Genomic DNA, 18,448 nt, shown 5'->3' on the forward strand with positions numbered 1-18,448 from the left:
ATTGCTCTGATTTTGAGTCTTGTGTGTGTTGCTTATCCCTCCCTTACTCTGTGCTTCTTTGTGATCTTCAAGTGTAAGGGCGAGAGGCTCCAAGTTGTGGAGATTCCTCGCAAACGGGATATTGAAAGGTAAAGCAAAACACCGTGGTATTCAAGTTGGTCTTTGGACCGCTTGAGAGGGGTTGATTGCAACCCTCGTCCGTTGGGACGCCACAACGTGGAGTAGGCAAGCATTGGTCTTGGCCGAACCACGGGATAAACCACTGTGTCATCTCTGTGATTGATCTCTTGTGGTATTGTGTTTTGTTGAGACTCAACTCTAGCCACTTGGCAATTATCGTGCTAACCTTAACCAAGTTTTGTGGCTTAAGTTTTAAGTTTTATAGGATCACCTATTCACCCCCCTCTAGGTGCTCTCAGTAATTCCTCCGGTTGAACAATTAAAAGGGAGTGTTTATTGCAAATGGCATGGCTCCTTTCTCCATAACACCAATGATTGTGCCGTCTTCCGTCGGCAAATACAATCGGCTATAAACGAAGGCCGATTGAGGTTTCAAAAAGAGGTGAAAATCGACAGGCCACCTGTTCCTGTCACCACATTAGAGCCAACGAGCAAAAAGGCCATAATTCGGCCTTGTGCGGCCGATAAAAGTAAAAATAAAAATATCGTCATTGGTGATCCTCGCACACCAAATATGTCACACAGAATGGTTACTCTGAAGGCTCCGGACAAAAGAAAGACCGGAGGCACCGGGGGGCAAGCACGATCGGACACCCGATCACGGTCACCTGTCTTGCGTACGGCAGACGATCCGGGTACTAAGGTCGAACAGTCCGAGACAGACGCGGACAGTTCGACTATGATGGCCGGACGGTCCGCAGATGGTCAGAAGCAGCAACCTCAGACCATCGGAACACAACGTTCCAACACAAGTGTTAGGAAACAAAACACTACTAAGACGTTTGGACGACTCAGTAGAGTCAGCCCTACTTTTGGTCAGTTGCTTGCCAAATATATGAAGAAGGCCGTTCCACACAACCGGCCAATAAAACAAACGAAGTCAAAAGGGCGACCTGTGTGAAAGCAAAAGCCGACTAAACGGACCCAAAGGGTAGCACAACCAAGATCGCCTTGTCATCCTCCTCCAGGGATAGCATGGTGCGTCTCGTTCTATCCATCGCCGATGTGTTGTCCTGCTCATGTGTGGGGTGGTACGGCGATGAATTCGTATTACTGGCCCTATCCATTTGCTTATTTGGGCTGGGGGCACCACAAGTTTTTGCCTATTGACAGGTTGATCAGGTAGACATGGCCGAAGATGATGCGATCCGAAACGGCCTCTGTGCATTAAAGTCCCATCAAGTATTCATATTATCTGATCGCAAGAGCCGATGACTTGCATCGAGCTGAGTCCTTACTTCGGGAACAAAACCTCATGAAGTCAATTGTTTCCGAAGTTTTCGCTGATGCTTTTGGTTCGCCAAGCTCCACCAAAAGGCAGGGGGGCATATGTTGGACACCAAAATGAGCGGACGGTCCGGCCCATGGGCCCGGACGGTCCGCGTGTCCCGAGATTAGATTAACTCGGATGTTTATCCTTATCTCATGCGTGGTTATCCATCTAATCACGTGGGAGTTTGTTGGCTATCTCTTAGGAAAAGGTCCAGACCTCCTCCCCTATAAATATAAAGGGGTACGGCCGATTGAGAACCCCCGAACACATTCCAATCGAACCAATTACCTTATTTACTTTTCCTGCCCTAGAAGTAGATGTAGCATAGTTCTAGTTGTAGTCTTCCACATATCCACCTCCACCCCTATTCGACTCTACGTTGTCTAGATCCGTCTTGGGTGGCCTGCCGATCCCAAGACGACCCTAGGATCTCACCCCTCCCGGGGGGCAAGATCTAGTTGTCCATCCAAGACTTCTTCCTCGATTTGATCTCTTAATTCCTAGGCGACTCCACGTCGTCTGGGGACACCCCGGGTGACCTGTCGACCCGGAGCACCTTAAGATCTTTTCCCCCAGGGGACGAGATCTAGATTCCAGCAAGGAGGAGGAAGACGACCCTGTCGCTAGGTCGCGGACCGTCCGACCCAGAGCTGCGGACCGTCCGGTGTGACGCAGGGAAGACACCGCTCCTGCGCCCAGGTCGCGGACCGTCCGGCCCAAGGCTGCGGACCGTCCGCGCCTGACCAGAGGGCACCGCCACGGTTCTTGTTGAGTGTTTGGCGCTCCAAAAAGGCGTCAACACACACGTACGACATGACTCGATTAGTGTGTCGGGCTTGAGTGACGTATGTGGTATGTGGTCCACGTGCTATGGCACGACCCGACATAGATGGTGGGTTGGTCCGATGACAGCCCGCTGGCTAATAAGCTAGAGCCGGCTGCCAGCCCCCGCGCCCGCCCACCACATGCCACATTTGCAACCCTAATCCCTTCGCCCTCCCGGTCGACCCCTAGCTACTGGCTCCGTGCGACACTAGGTGGTTTCTTCCTCCCCGTCACCTCGGTGCCTCCTCCCGCCGTCGATGATGACTCGAGATCGATCTCGATCAACAGCTCGCCATCGCCGACGTCTCTGGTGCTCTCGGTCTGCTTGCAGAGAGGTTGGGTTTCCTCCCTCTTGTCCCTCCCTCCATCTCCCTGTGCCTAACCCTAACCCTAATCCCATCCAAATCTGGTGATCAGTGGTGCTCGTTCATCGCTGGTGCTCCTCGCTGGTCCGCTGGTGGTCCTCGGATCGCCGGGTCGAGTTGTAGCTTGACCGCTTGTACGTGTGCTTGCCTTCTTCACTGTCTCCAGTCTCCGCCTATCCGGGATCTAGTTGCTGGTCACCTAGTCTAGTGTCCTGCTTGGACATCTATATTTTTGTTTTGTTTTCATCCTCCTCCTATTCTCGCCCTCCTTCTAACCTATCCAGTTGTCCGACTGTCTCTGGTCTGGTCTGGTGCTCCCATTATCTGCTCGGCCGCTCCTCGGCTCCCTTCCGTAGTCTCTGGTGCTATTGTATGAGTATGGCTATTCGTCCTCGTAAATTTGGGGTTGATATGGATGTTAGATAGAACTCCACCTACTAACAGTTCCTAATAATCATTTCATATATGTGCATGTGTGCTTGTCATCTTGTAATATACTGTGATTATTTAATAGTTGTGCTATGATATGTTCTTATGTCTTGGTATGTTGTAATAGCTACTAATATGATATTATCTTGTGAATTGATAGATTAATCCCGTTGGTCTTAATATTTGTATCTAATATGTTATTATGTCTCATGAATTATGTTAAATATGTGTACTTATGTTCTAGTTTATTGTTGGTTCGGGCCACTAGTCGGCCTAGTTCGTTTAAGCCTACCATGTCGTCGGGTCGGTCCGATACGATTATCTCTAAACGTGTCGTGCTTGGGCATGTCCCTGAACATATGGACCAGCACAACCCATTTCGAAGCTTCAACGGGTCATGACTGACTCGGCATTATTCATACCAAGCTGAAGCGGGTCGAACCAGGTTTAACCCTAAACCCTATACATTCCACGGCAAGTTGCAAGAGGATCGGCAACGTTTGGAGTCAATTATTAATTCCAGCACTATGTGTCGTACAGTACGAAGCTTCACAGTACCAATTAATGCAACGAACACGCCTGCCGTGGTGCAAGCTTGACCGCTAGCAGCTGCGAGCGTTGACATCTAATTTCTGATTGCCTGCGAGAAACGAGTAAAAGGACACCTGGCAACTTATGTGCATGTGAAACTAGCGAATTGAAACCATTCATGTGGGGTTCGCCTACTGTTTTGCGATATTCCTATTCTCATGAATGTGAATATGTGAATAATTCAAACACGCAGCATGCTGCTGTTGGCCTAGCTGCCTGCTGCTGGTTCATTGGTCAGGCTCGGAATTTTCGTTGCTCTGTTACAAACAAACGCAAGGATGACACGCATGTACCTAAAAAAATACAAGACAGATACCTTCAATATAGTATTAGGTTTAGGACATAAAAGGGAGATTTACGGGGAAAATCATTTCAATATAAAAATTGGAAAAGTATGGAAGACAAATCTTAAGAGAAATGTTATTATTTGGTGATAAACGATATGATATAGGTAGGGATGTCAACGGTTTGAAACCCGCAGGTAGAGGATTTACAAACCCGGACCCGTGCGTGTTACCCACGACAGGTACAATGTGCTACTCGCGGTTGGGTACCACAAACCCATGCGGATACCCGCGGGCACATAATTGCGCGCGCGCACACACATATATTCATTAAGAGTATGTGGATTTATTGGCATGGGTACAACATTTTCATACCCGCGAGAAAAACCCACGGGTTGAGAATCAAACCTGCGCCCGTGCCCGCGAGTACAAACTCACACCTAAACCCGCGGGCACGTGGATAAAATATGCTAGTTGCCATCCCTAGATATAGGGGTGCCTATATTTATAAGTCTATAAGAATTTTTTGAGATACACCTAACAACTCTCCCATGCATTGACTTAAACCCATACAAATTATACATTAAAATTGTCTCTAAAAGCCACTAGGGTTATGCATTATCAAGAACACCAACTAAGTCTAATCGTGCCTGAACTTAGTATTAGAGAGCGACTTCATAGGCATATGCACATGATTATCACTAGTATGTATCTTTTCTACAATAATTTATCCTTGGGCAGCAACATCTCTAATAAAATCATGCTTGACATCAATATTGCTTGGTCTTAGCGTGAAACATATCATTCTTTGTCAAATAAATGTTAATATCCCGTGGAATACTCGGAAACCAAACATCTCAACAACCAAATTTCTTCATTGACACCTTCAGTAGCCAAAATATATTATGCCTCTATGCTAGAAAGATTAGTAATAGATTGAAAAGATGCTTTCGAACTAAAAACTGAGCCACATAATGTGAAGATATAACTATAAATATACCTCCTAAGGTTACCATCATATCACCAGAATCAACAAACCCAACTATATCATTGGTCTTCACCTTATTTTATCAAGCATCAAGCCAAAATCAGAAGTCCCTTTCAAATAATGAAGAATCCATTTAACAACATTCTAATGTTCTTTGCTCAAACTATGCATAAATCTTCTAATCATACTAACAACGTGAGCTAAATATGGTGAAATGCAAATCATAGCATACATGATGTTTTTGACAGCACTAGCATAAGGAACATGTGACATATATTTATCATCTTCTTTAACAGGGCACTGACTTAAAGATAATTTAAGTGTGTTGCAAAAGGTGTAGAAGTAGGCTTGCAATTGTTGAAATTATATTTATAAAATGTCTTCTAAATATAATTCTTTTCAGATATAAATAATTTGCTAGCCTTGAGATTATGGTGAATTTCCAAACCAAGAAATAATTTACCAAGCATGCAATTGTTGAATTTCCGGGAATAATTATTGTCATAGATCATAGTTTTTAAAATGCTTAAGGTAGCAGGAAACGTCTCTCTCTCTCTCTCTCTCTCTATATATATATATATATATATATATATATATATATATATATATATATATATATATATATATATATATATATATATAATTCGTTTGAGTTTTATCCTAAGTTTGATCGGCTCGTCTTATTCAAAAAATATAATCATTGTTATTTTTTGTTGTGATCTTGTTTAGCATATAATATACTTTAAATGTGGCTTTGAATTTTTCGCAAAAAATGAATAGGACGAGCCGGTCAAATGTGGCACAAAAAAGTCAAACAAACAATAATTTGGAACGGAGAGAGTATTATATATGATAGTACAGGATACGATACATGGGGTGCCTTATTTGAACATTTTTAGACACGTCTAACAAGGTGGTAGAGATAGTGGTATTTGGCAGAAGCAACTTAATATAAAACTTGGTCCAAAATTAGACCACCGATGAAATTTTACTTCCTTCATGTTAAATTATAAAACGTTTTGATATTTTTAGATACAAAACTTTACCATATATCTAAATATAATTTATATATAGACATGTAATAAAAGATGTAAATATGAAAAGAGGTAAACCTTTTTTATACCCTATAACGGAGGGAATAATAGCTAGCACACTGACCGTACTAAATTACTAGTCAATCCTTAAGTACCACGGCAAATGTACCCAGCGGCCAGCAGGAGCTCACAACACAACTCACACTTTTGTTGAGAGATGTCAGTGGCGTCAGCACCCAGCTATTTTCCAATAATAATATATCTAGTAGCTAGTCCCAGTGCGCGCGCATGCATGCAACTGTAATTATCTTACAATTCCAGCTAGCTGGCTTTAATTTGTAGTACTTTCTGGTTTTCTGACGTCCATTCCCGGGATCCAAAACCATCTGCCAACAGAACGCCAACCCGCGAATCCTGACACCACCATGCAGATTGCAGAGTCGTCCGTCATGTTCATGCACCACCGATCCAATTCCGCGTCAACTTGCGACGAGCTACCCCGGCCGGAGAACACACACACCTCTCAATCGACCACTATATATACACGTCCAAGCAAAAACCTAGCCTCACCCACTACAAACCACAGCACACTTTGCATCAATCTGTCACACACGACCGAGAGAGAGAGCAAGCACTAGCTAGCGCTTCGTTCTGGCTAGCTAGCCTCCTCTAGGGACGAGGAGGGTTTAGCGAGGGTTCATTGTTGTTTCACGTACACAGTCGTTGCTAGATTGCTTGTTTGCAGCTATAGCTGGTTCGAAGCTACAAGGGCCGCGCGCCGCCGAGAAAAAAAAGAACCGACGGCACCATGATCCCAGGATCCGCCGTGTACCACGTGGTGGAGGCGATGGCGCCGCTGTACACGTCGGCGGTGCTGGGCTACGCGTCCGTGCGGTGGCTCAAAGCCTTCTCCGACGAGCAGTGCGCGGGGATCAACCACTTCGTGGCGCTGTACGCCGTGCCGGTGCTCATCTTCCACATGGTGTCCACCAACGACCCGTACCACATGAACGAGCGCCTCATCGCCGCCGACACGCTGCAGAAGGCCGTCGTGCTGCTGGCGCTCACGGCCTGGGCGTTCTGGTCCCACCTCAGCAGGCGCCGCGGAGGCCGAGGGAAGCGGCAGGTGGTTCAGGGAGCGGAGTCGCCGATCAAGTGGGTGGTGACCAACTTCTCGGTGGCGTCGCTGCCCAACACCATCATCATGGGCGTGCCGCTCCTGGACGGCATGTACGGGCCCGTGTCGGGCGGGCTCATGAAGCAGATCGTCGTCATGCAGTTCTGCATCTGGTACAACGTCGTCATCTTCCTCTACGAGTTCATGGCGGCGCGGGACGGCAGCGCCAGGATCAGCCCAGCCGTGCCGGCGACGGCGGGCGAGCGCGTCGTCGACGACGAAAACGGCGGAAGCAGTAGTGTCCATCGTCATGCCGCCGCCGACCGTAGCCACCACCACCACCAGGTGGTCGTCAACATTGAGATCACGGAGGTGGCGCCGGCGCCGGCGGCGGAGGCGGTCGTTGCGTCGTCGTTGATGCCCGCGGCGGCCACGAAGGAGATGAGCCCAGAGGACGATGGAGATGCTAACAAGCAGGTGGTGGTGGCCGTGGATGTCCAGCCGCCGGTGATGCACGTCGTCTGGATGGCCACGAAGAAGCTTCTCCAGATTCCGAACACCTATGCCAGTTTCCTTGGCCTCATCTGGTCTCTCATGGCATTCAAGTGCGTCTCCCGGGCACGGGCAGGGCCAGCCCAGCTAGTCCCTTGAATGATTTGTTTATATCTCGATCGATCGCGCTCACTAATGATTTGTTCCCCTCCGCAGGATTGGATTCTCGATGCCGAAGATTGTTAGCGACTCTCTGTTCATCATCTACACAACCGCAGTTGGGCTGAGCATGTTCGCTTCAGGTACGTTCGTACGTACGTAGTCTCACTAAAAACTAAATCTGGGGCACGTACGCGTAAATAGCAATTAATTTGGATTTTCTTATTAATTAGACCTATATATGCTGCATGACGTGTATATATATGCACGTAAGGATGATCATTTATTTTTCAGGGACGTTCATAGCGCGGCAGTCACGGTTCGTGCCGTGCGGGTACACCGTCGCCTCGCTCTCCATGCTCCTCAAGTTCCTGATAGGCCCGGTCATCATGCTGATCGCCTCGCTGGCCATTGGAATGCACGGCACCCTTCTGCACATTGCTGTTGTACAGGCAAGCCGACCAACAGCCCCCAATAATGTCTATATATACGTATATACGAACAGTACACCTTTTTCTGTTACCTTATTTAATTTGTCCAAACGAACATGCACTCACGTACGGCACCTGTAGAAAGAAAGAAAAAAACAAATTCCCATACCAGCTCATCATGCATAACACCAAAAAAAGTTCAAAACGGAATTCCGTTGCATGACAGAAAAAAACGGCATGTCTAGGTCATAAACGAAGAGACGACGCTGGATTAATTGGACACGTGCGTCCGTAGATAGACGATCTGGTCCCGTTACGTTACGTAAATAAAATCAGAATGAAAATAAATGATAATTATGAAAGCTTTTGAATAATACAAGCCGGTCGAACTTAACGACATGAGAATCCTTTATGAGAAGGGACTGAGGAAGTAGTAGGCAAAGTCAGCTTCCAAGTACTTGCTCGTACAACATCGTGTCCGTACACGCCGTCGATCGAATAATGTAAGGTTGACCTGGAATTGCTTACTTACTCCGTTTCCAAAATAATATTTGTTTTAACTCTAAATTTTTATGTATATATTTAAATAGATGATTACAAACTTATATATATATATATATATATATATATATATATATATATATATATATATATATATATATATATATATATATATATAATGCATGAAAATCTAGTAAAACGCAAAATGAATTTAAATTCAGGACAGGAATTAGGAACAGGGGAAGAGGAAATCAATACTGCTAGGAGTAGGAGTACTAGCAGCAGATTAGCTTGCATGGAGCATATGCATATCTGATATCTATCTGAGAACTCACATTTTGCACATGCAAATATGTTGCAGGCGGCTCTCCCCCTGGCCGTGACCTCATTCGTGTACGCGGAGGAGTACAAGGTCCACGCCGACATCATGAGCACTGGGTCTGTACCTTTCAAGTATTTCCATTATTTACTGCCCTTGTTTGCTGAATTCCAGTACTGAATTTATTAATAAACCTGCTTTGCTGCTGGCCTCTCGTCTCTTTCAGGGTTATTCTCGGGATATTTATCTCGCTGCCCGTCACGATTGTCTACTACATACTGTTGGGCCTTTGAAATTCTCATGCTGATTAGGAGAAGGTGCATGCCCCGGCCCGTCGTCATGTGCAAAATCTGAAGCGGCCACGTGAATTGGTGCCTACACAGCTCAGATCGATACGCACGTACGCAACCATGCAAGGAAGAATTAAATGTTGCTGATGCTACCAAAAATTGTTTCAATAAGATTACAATGTGCTAGCAGTAGAAAGTAGTCAATACCTTATATACAATCCAAAACATCTCAATGTATATAGCAGGCATGTAATTAATATGTAGAAGCAAACCGTGCTGCACAGCTTTAAGTTTATGTTCAAATATTCCATTGTACAACAAGAGATACAAAATAAGAAAATCGAAGGAATGTATCATTATTGACACTAGCTTTCTCAGCCAAAAGTGGGCAATGGACACCAATTGCTGAATCCTAGAAAGTCTCTGTCTACGACACAACTCCTCCGATTATTTGTCTCTTCTCACTTCTCACAACCATGAATCATGCAACAAGCCTCTCCCGCCCCTTTTATGACCTTGTGCATAATTTTACCGTCGTCGGTGAGATTCTTTTTATATGTATATTTTCTAAACTCTTCAGAGCGAATCGATCGACAAGGCTATAGGCTCTGAGAGACATGTCTAGCTATTTAAATAGTAGCTTATACTCAATTCAAACTGTTAGGTTCATCTCATTCAGCTCGGTCAAAAGGCTGAGTCAAAAACCTTACATGTGCCTAGATCAGAGAAGGCAACAATCTTTGATTGAAGTCCCCTTTCACACCGCATATATAAATAAGAGAACGGGTCGACACGTGAACCGATGTTCATCGTACACAATTTCATCATACATAGACACATGGTATCCGATCTATCACTACACAGTTAGTGAAGAGAAGGACACCATCGTCATCCTTGTTGTCACCGATACCAAAGAGTCAAACTCCAACCACCCTAATGGTCTCATCCCAAAATCCTTAAGGCATAATAACGTGACCTTGAAAGGGAAATGTGCCCTTGGGCCATTTCTAAGTATTTTGGTGATTGAGTGCCAACACAAGTGCTTTTGTGTTAATCTATGCAAAGTGGTGGACAAAGTGCAAACCAAGTCAAAAGGTATGTTTCTAGACTTAGTACATTGTTTTATGGACTAATGTATTGTGTCTAAGTGCTGGAAACAGGAAAAATCGAATTGGAAAAGAGATGGCTTTGTACAGCCAAAGTCTGCTCAGTCTGGGTGCACCGGACTGTCCGGTGCGCCAGGCTGGCTCTGGCGAACTCACTGCTCTCGGGACTTCGACGGCGGTGTACGGTATAAATCACCGGACTGTCCGGTGGTGCACCGGACTGTCCGGTGAGCCGTTCACAGGCGAAGTCGTCGCTCTCGGGAAGTAATTACCAGCGTACGACTATAATTCACCGGACTGTCCGGTGGTGCACCGGACTGTCCGGTGAGCCAACGGTCTGCCGGGGCAACGGTCGGCCGAGGATTCCGCGCGTGACGCGTGACCGAGCCAACGGTCACATTGGTGCACCGGACTGTCCGGTGTGCACCGGACAGTGTCCGGTGTGCCAACGGCTCTGAATCTGCAACGGTCGGCTTCGCCAAATAAGGAAACAAATCCGCACCGGACAGTGTACAGTGGTGCACCGGACTGTCCGGTGCGCCAGTCGACAGAAGGCAAGATCTGCCTTCCTGGAATGCTCTCAACGACTCCTAGCTGCCTTGGGGCTATAAAAGGGACCCCTAGGCGCATGGAGGAGGACATCAAGCATACTCAAAGCATTCCTAAGCACCAAGACCTTGATTCTGCGCATTTGATTCTTTGTGATAGCAATTAGAGCTCCATTTGAGTTGTGAACTCGTCGGGTTGTGTTGCGAGCTCTTGTTGCGACTTGTGTGCGTATTGTCACTTGGATTTTGTGTCTTGAGTGCGTTGCTCATCCCTCCCTTACTCCGTGCTTCTTTGTGAACTTCAAGTGTAAGGGCGAGAGGCTCCAAGTTGTGGAGATTCCTCGCAAACGTGATATAGAAAAGCAAAGCAAAACACCGTGGTATTCAAGTGGGTCTTTGGACCGCTTGAGAGGGGTTGATTGCAACCCTCGTCCGTTGGGACGCCACAACGTGGAGTAGGCAAGCATTGGTCTTAGCCAAACCACGGGATAAACCATTGTGCCATCTCTGTGTTGATATCCTTGCGGTTATTGTGTTTTGCTGAGACTCCTCTCTAGCCACTTGGCGATTATTGTGCTAACGCTTAATCAAGTTTTTGTGGCTTAAGTTTAAGTTTTACAGGATCACCTATTCACCCCCCTCTAGGTGCTCTCAATTGGTATCAGAGCCGTTCTCTTCACGAAGGGACTAATCGCCCGAAGAGATGGATCCTAAGGGAAGGGAATCGTGATCAACGATAAGGAGAAGGAGTCCTTCGTCAACGAGCTGAAGGATGACAAGCCTACCGACTCAGGCTCGGGCCATAAATGGAAAGATGGGAAGAAGAAGAAGACAAGGCGCATCAAGGAGATCGTCTACTATGACGACATCGACGAGTCCACTTCTTCCCAAAAGGACGACTACGACTACGAGAAACGAAAAACGGTCAATTCAAACTTTTCTTTCGATTACTCTCGTATTCCGCAAAGTACAAATGCTCATTTGCTCTCCATTCCACTTGGCAAACCTCCTCACTTTGATGGAGAGGACTACGGATTTTGGAGTCATAAAATGCGTAGTCACTTGTTCTCTCTCCATCCGAGCATATGGGAGATAGTTGAGAGTAGAATGAAATTTGATAGTACTGATAGTCCCATGTTCATTAACGAGCAAATCCACAAAAATGCACAAGCGACTACTGTTCTTCTAGCTTCATTGTGCAGGGATGAATACAATAAGGTGAGCGGCTTGGACAATGCCAAGCAGATCTGGGACACCCTCAAGATCTCTTATGAGGGGAACGACGTCACCATGCTCACCAAAATGGAGTTGGTGGAAGGCGAACTTGGGAGATTCGCGATGATAAGGGGCGAGGAGCCAACCCAAACGTACAACCGGCTCAAGACCCTTGTCAACAAAATAAGGAGCTACGGAAGCACGCGATGGACGGACCACGACGTCGTCCGCCTAATGCTAAGGTCCTTTACTGTACTTGATCCACATCTGGTGAACAATATTCGTGAAAATCCTAGGTACACCAAGATGTCGCCCGAAGAAGTTCTTGGGAAGTTCGTAAGCGGGCGAATGATGATCAAGGAGGCGAGATACGTGGACGATGCGTTGAATGGTCCAATCAATGAGCCTCAACCCGTTGCTCTCAAGGCAACGAGAAGCAAGGAGGCGCTACCTAGCAAGGTGGCGCAAGTTGAGGCGGCAGGGCTCAATGATGAAGAGATGACCCTCATAATCAAGTGCTTCAAGACGGCGCTAAAGGGTCGCAAGGGACAGCCAAACAAGACCAAGACAAAGGCGAAGCGATCATGCTTCAAATGTGGTAAGATTGGTCATTTTATTGCTAACTGTCCCGATAATGATAGTGACCAGGAAAAAGGGAACAAAAGAGAAAAGAAGAAGAATTACAAGAAGGCCAAGGGCGAGGCACATCTCGGAAAGGAGTGGGATTCAGATTGCTCCTATTCTGACTCCGACAATGAAGGACTCGCCGCCACCGCCTTCAACAAGTCATCCCTCTTCCCAAACGAGCACCACACATGCCTCATGGCGAAGGAGAAGAAGGTATATACTCGGGATACCACTTATGCTTCTTCAAGTGATGATGATTCTAGTGATGACGATGAAATAGACTATTCTAGTTTATTTAAAGGTTTAGATAGAATTAAAATTGGCAAAATTAATGAGTTAATTGATGCCTTGAATGATAAGAATAGGTTACTAGAAAAGCAAGAGGATTTGTTGTATGAAGAACATGATAAATTTGTAGAGGCACAAAAATCTCATGCTTTAGAAGTTAAAAGAAATGAAATGCTTTCTTGTGAACTATCTACTTGCCATGAGACAATTTCTAGCTTAAAGAGCATAAATGATGATTTGAATGCTAAGTTAGAAAAATCTAGTAAATTAACATCTTGTGTAGAGCATGTTGTGATTTGCACTAGGTGTAAAGATTTTAATGTGGATGCTTGTAGTGAACACCTAGTGTCTATTGCAAAGTTAAATGATGAAGTGGCTAGTCTTAATGCCCAACTTAAGACTAGCAAAAGTGAATTTGATAAGTTAAAATTTGCAAGGGATGCCTACACTATTGGTAGACACCTCTCAATTAAGGATGGACTTGGCTTCAAGAGGGAAGCCAAGAACTTAACAAGCCATAAGGCTCCCATCTCCGCCAAGGAGAAAGGGAAGGCACCTATGGCTAGTAGTGCTAAAAAGAACCATGCTTTCATGTATCATGATAGGAGACATTCTAGGAATGCCTATAGAAGTTATGATGCTTTTGATTCTCATGACATGTTTGCTTCTAGTTCTTCCTATATGCATGGTAGAAATGTTGTTCATCATATGCCTAGGAGAAATGTTGTTAATGTTCCTAGGAAAATAAATGAACCTTCTACAATTTATTATGCTTGCAATGCTTCCTTTGCTATTTGTAGAAAGGGTAAGAAGGTAATTGCTAAGAAGTTAGGGGCCAAATGTAAGAGAGACAAAACTTGCATTTGGGTCCCTAAGACCATTGTCACTAACCTTGTAGGACCCAACAAGAGTTGGGTACCTAAGGCCCAAGCCTAAATTTGCCTTGCAGGTTTATGCATCCGGGGGTACAAGCTGGATTATCGACAGCGGATGCACAAACCACATGACGGGGGAAAAGAGGATGTTCTCTTCCTACATCAAGAACAAGGATCCCCAAGATTCAATAATATTCGGTGATGGGAACCAAGGCAAGGTGAAAGGGTTAGGTAAAATTGCTATTTCGTCCGACCACTCTATTTCTAATGTGTTTTTAGTTGAGTCGCTTGGATATAATCTGTTATCCGTTAGTCAACTTTGCAATATGGGATATAATTGTCTATTCACAAATGTAGATGTGTCTGTCTTTAGAAGGTGTGATGGTTCACTAGCTTTTAAGGGTGTACTAGACGGCAAACTTTATTTGGTTGATTTTGCAAAAGAAGAGGCCGGTCTAGATGCATGCTTAATTGCTAAGACTAGCATGGGCTGGCTGTGGCATCGCCGCTTAGCACATGTGGGGATGAAGAACCTTCGCAAGCTTCTAAAGGGAGAACACGTGATAGGTCTAACTAACGTGCATTTCGAAAAAGATAGACCTTGTGTAGCTTGTCAAGCAGGGAAACAGGTGGGAAGCTCTCATCACACCAAAAATGTGATGACCACATCAAGACCTTTGGAGATGCTTCATATGGACCTCTTCGGACCCGTCGCCTATCTAAGCATCGGAGGAAGTAAGTATGGTCTTGTTATAGTCAATGATTTTTCCCGCTTCACTTGGGTATTCCTTTTACAGGATAAATCTGAAACCCAAGGGACCCTCAAGCGCTTCCTAAGGAGAGCTCAAAATGAGTTTGAGCTCAAGATGAAGAAGATAAGGAGCGACAACGGGTCCGAGTTCAAGAACCTTCAAGTGGAGGAGTTCCTTGAGGAGGAAGGGATCAAGCACGAATTCTCCGCTCCCTACACACCACAGCAAAATGGTGCGGTAGAGAGGAAGAACAGGACGCTCATCGATATGGCGAGGACGATGCTTGGAGAGTTCAAGACCCCCGAGCGCTTTTGGTCGGAAGCCGTGAACACGGCTTGCCACGCCATCAACCGGGTCTACCTTCACCGCCTCCTCAAGAGGACTTCGTATGAGCTGCTAACCGGTAACAAACCCAATGTGTCTTACTTTCGTGTATTTGGGAGCAAGTGTTATATTCTTGTGAAGAAAGGTACAACTTCTAAATTTGCTCCCAAAGCCGTAGAAGGGTTTTTATTAGGTTATGATTCAAATACAAAGGCGTATAGGGTCTTCAACAAATCATTGGGTTTGGTTGAAGTCTCTAGCGACGTTGTATTTGATGAAACTAATGGCTCTCCAAGAGAGCAAGTTGTTGATCTTGATGATGTAGATGAAGAAGACGTTCCAACGGCCGCAATGCGCACCATGGCGATTGGCGATGTGCGACCACAGGAACAATTGGAGCAAGATCAACCTTCTTCCTCAACGATGGTGCATCCTCCAACTCAAGACGATGAACAGGTTCATCAGGAGGAGGCGTGTGATCAAGGGGGAGCACAAGATGATCATGTGATGGAGGAAGAAGCACAACCGGCACCTCCAACCAAGTTCGAGCGACGATTCAAAGGAAGCATCCCATCGACCAAATATTGGGTGATATTAGCAAGGGAGTAACTACTCGCTCTAGATTGGTGAATTTTTGTGAGCATTACTCTTTTGTCTCTTCTATTGAGCCTTTCAGGGTAGAAGAGGCCTTGCTAGATCCGGACTGGGTGTTGGCCATGCAGGAGGAGCTCAACAACTTCAAGCGTAATGAAGTTTGGACACTGGTGCCGCGTCCCAATCAAAATGTTGTGGAAACCAAGTGGGTGTTCCGCAACAAGCAGGACGAGCACGGGGTGGTGACAAGGAACAAGGCTCGACTTGTGGCAAAAGGTTATGCCCAAGTCGCAGGTTTGGACTTTGAGGAGACCTTTGCTCCTGTGGCTAGGCTAGAATCTATTCGTATTTTGCTAGCATATGCCGCTCACCATTCTTTCAAGTTGTTCCAAATGGATGTAAAGAGCGCTTTCCTCAACGGGCCGATCAAGGAGGAGGTGTACGTAGAGCAACCCCCTGGCTTCGAGGATGAATGGTACCCCGACCACGTGTGTAAGCTCTCTAAGGCGCTCTATGGACTTAAGCAAGCCCCAAGAGCATGGTATGAATGCCTTAGAGACTTTTTAATTGCTAATGCTTTCAAGGTTGGGAAAGCTAATCCAACTCTTTTCACTAAGACTTGCGATGGTGATCTCTTTGTATGCCAAATTTATGTCGATGACATAATATTTGGTTCTACTAATCAAAAGTCTTGTGAAGAGTTTAGCTGGGTGATGACGCAGAAATTCGAGATGTCGATGATGGGCGAGTTGAACTACTTCCTTGGGTTCCAAGTGAAGCAACTCAAGGACGGCACCTTCATCTCCCAAACGAAGTACACGCAAGACTTGCTAAAGCGGTTTGGGATGAAGGACGCCAAGCCCGCAAAGAATCTTAGGCTTGGGTCTTAGGTACCCAACTCTTGTTGGGTCCTACAAGGTTAGTCAAAACTGTCTTAGGGACCCAAATGCAAGTTTTATCACTCTTGCATTTTGCCCCTAATTTCCTAGCAACTATCTTCCTATCCTTTCTACAAATAGCAAAGGAACCATTTAAAGCATGATAAATTGTAGAGGGTCCATTCATAACTTTCCTAGGAACATGAGCAACATTCTTTCTAGGCACATGATGAATATTTTTCCTAGGCATATCTCTACTATGCATATAGGAAGAACTGGGAGCAAACATAGCATAAGAATCATAGGCATGTGAATCAAAAGCATTACAACTCCTATGAGATTGTCTTCTATCATTGTACATAAAAGCATGGTTCTTTTTAGTACTACTTGCCATAGGGGCCTTCCCTTTCTCCTTGGCGGAGATGGGAGCCTTATGGCTTGTTAAGTTCTTGGCTTCCCTCTTGAAGCCAAGCCCATCCTTAATTGAGGGGTGTCTACCAATCGTGTAGGCATCCCTAGCAAATTTTAGTTTATCAAAATCACTTTTGCTAGCCTTAAGTTGGGCATTAAGACTAGCCATTTCATCATTTAACTTTGCAATAGAAGCTATGTGTTCACTACAAGCATCAATATCAAAATCTTTACATCTATTGTAAATAACAACATTTTCTACACAAGTTGTTGATTTACTAGCTATTTCTAACTTAGCATTCAAATTATCATTAATGCTTCTTAAGCTAGAAATCGTCTCATGGCAAGAAGATAATTCACAAGAAAGCATTTCATTTCTCTTAAATTCTAAGGCATGAGATTTTTGTGCTTCTACAAATTTGTCATGTTCTTCATACAATAAGTCCTCTTGTTTTTCTAAAAGCCTATTCTTATCATTCAAGGCATCAATCAATTCATTAATTTTATCTACCTTGGTTCTATCTAGGCCCTTAAATAAACATGAATAATCTATTTCATCCTCATCACTAGATTCGTCTTCACTTGAAGAAGCATAAGTAGAGTCTCGAGTACATACCTTCTTCTCCCTTGCCATGAGGCATGTGTGACGCTCGTTGGGGAAGAGGGATGACTTGTTGAAGGCGGTAGCGGCGAGTCCTTCATTGTCGGAGTCGGAGGAGGAGCAATCCGAGTCCCACTCCTTTCCTAGATGTGCCTCGCCCTTGGCCTTCTTGTAATTTTTCTTCTTTTCCCTCTTGCTCCCGTGTTCCTAGTCACTTTCATTATCGGGACAGTTAGTAATAAAATGACCAATCTTACCGCATTTGAAGCATGAGCGCTTCCCCTTGGCTTTGGTCTTGCTTGGCTGTCCCTTGCGACCCTTAAGCGTCGTCTTGAATCTCTTGATGATGAGGGCCATCTCTTCATCATTAAGTCCGGCCGCCTCAATTTGTGCCACCTTGCTAGGTAGCGCCTCCTTGCTTCTTGTTGCCTTGAGAGCAAGGGGTTGAGGCTCGTTGATTGGACCATTCAATGCATCGTCCATATACCTTGCCTCCTTGATCATCATTCGCCCGCTTACGAATTTTCCAAGGACTTCTTTGGGCGACATTTTGGTGTACCTGGGATTCTCACGAATATTATTCACCAAATGAGGATCAAGAACGGTAAAGGACCTTAGCATCAGTCGGACGACGTCGTGGTCCGTCCATCGCGTGCTTCCGTAGCTCCTTATTTTGTTGATAAGGGTCTTGAGCCGGTTGTATGTTTGTGTCGGCTCCTCGCCCCTTATCATAGCGAATCGTCCAAGCTCGCCCTCCACCAACTCCATCTTGGTGAGCAAGGTGACGTCGTTCCCCTCATGAGAAATCTTGAGGGTGTCCCAGATCTGCTTGGCGTTATCCAAGCCGCTCACTTTGTGGTACTCATCCCTGCACAATGAAGCTAGAAGAACAGTAGTAGCTTGTGCATTCTTATGAATTTGCTCATTAATGAACATGGGACTATCCGAACT

General features: G+C 45.4%; 1 protein-coding gene across 1 annotated transcript; it reads left to right on the forward strand.

Annotated features, from left to right (window-relative positions):
* Positions 1-6,554: 6,554 nt before the first annotated feature.
* LOC100191787 (uncharacterized) lies at positions 6,555-9,642 on the forward strand. Its single transcript, NM_001137212.1, has 5 exons — positions 6,555-7,691; positions 7,795-7,880; positions 8,032-8,189; positions 9,031-9,107; positions 9,215-9,642. Exons 1-5 carry the CDS (start codon positions 6,778-6,780, stop codon positions 9,279-9,281), a joined length of 1,302 nt encoding a protein of 433 aa, NP_001130684.1. The 5' UTR covers positions 6,555-6,777; the 3' UTR covers positions 9,282-9,642.
* Positions 9,643-18,448: the final 8,806 nt, after the last annotated feature.

Source organism: Zea mays, chromosome 3 (assembly GCF_902167145.1).
Source record: "Zea mays cultivar B73 chromosome 3, Zm-B73-REFERENCE-NAM-5.0, whole genome shotgun sequence".
Classification (NCBI taxonomy): Eukaryota; Viridiplantae; Streptophyta; class Magnoliopsida; order Poales; family Poaceae; genus Zea; species Zea mays.

Coding starts and splice junctions, on each gene's coding strand:
- LOC100191787 (NM_001137212.1), top strand. CDS start 6,778: ATGATCCCAGGATCCGCCGTGTACCACGTGGTGGAGGCGATGGCGCCG. Junction 8,190..9,030: donor TGCACATTGCTGTTGTACAG/GCAAGCCGACCA, acceptor AATATGTTGCAG/GCGGCTCTCCCCCTGGCCGT. Junction 9,108..9,214: donor GCCGACATCATGAGCACTGG/GTCTGTACCTTT, acceptor CGTCTCTTTCAG/GGTTATTCTCGGGATATTTA.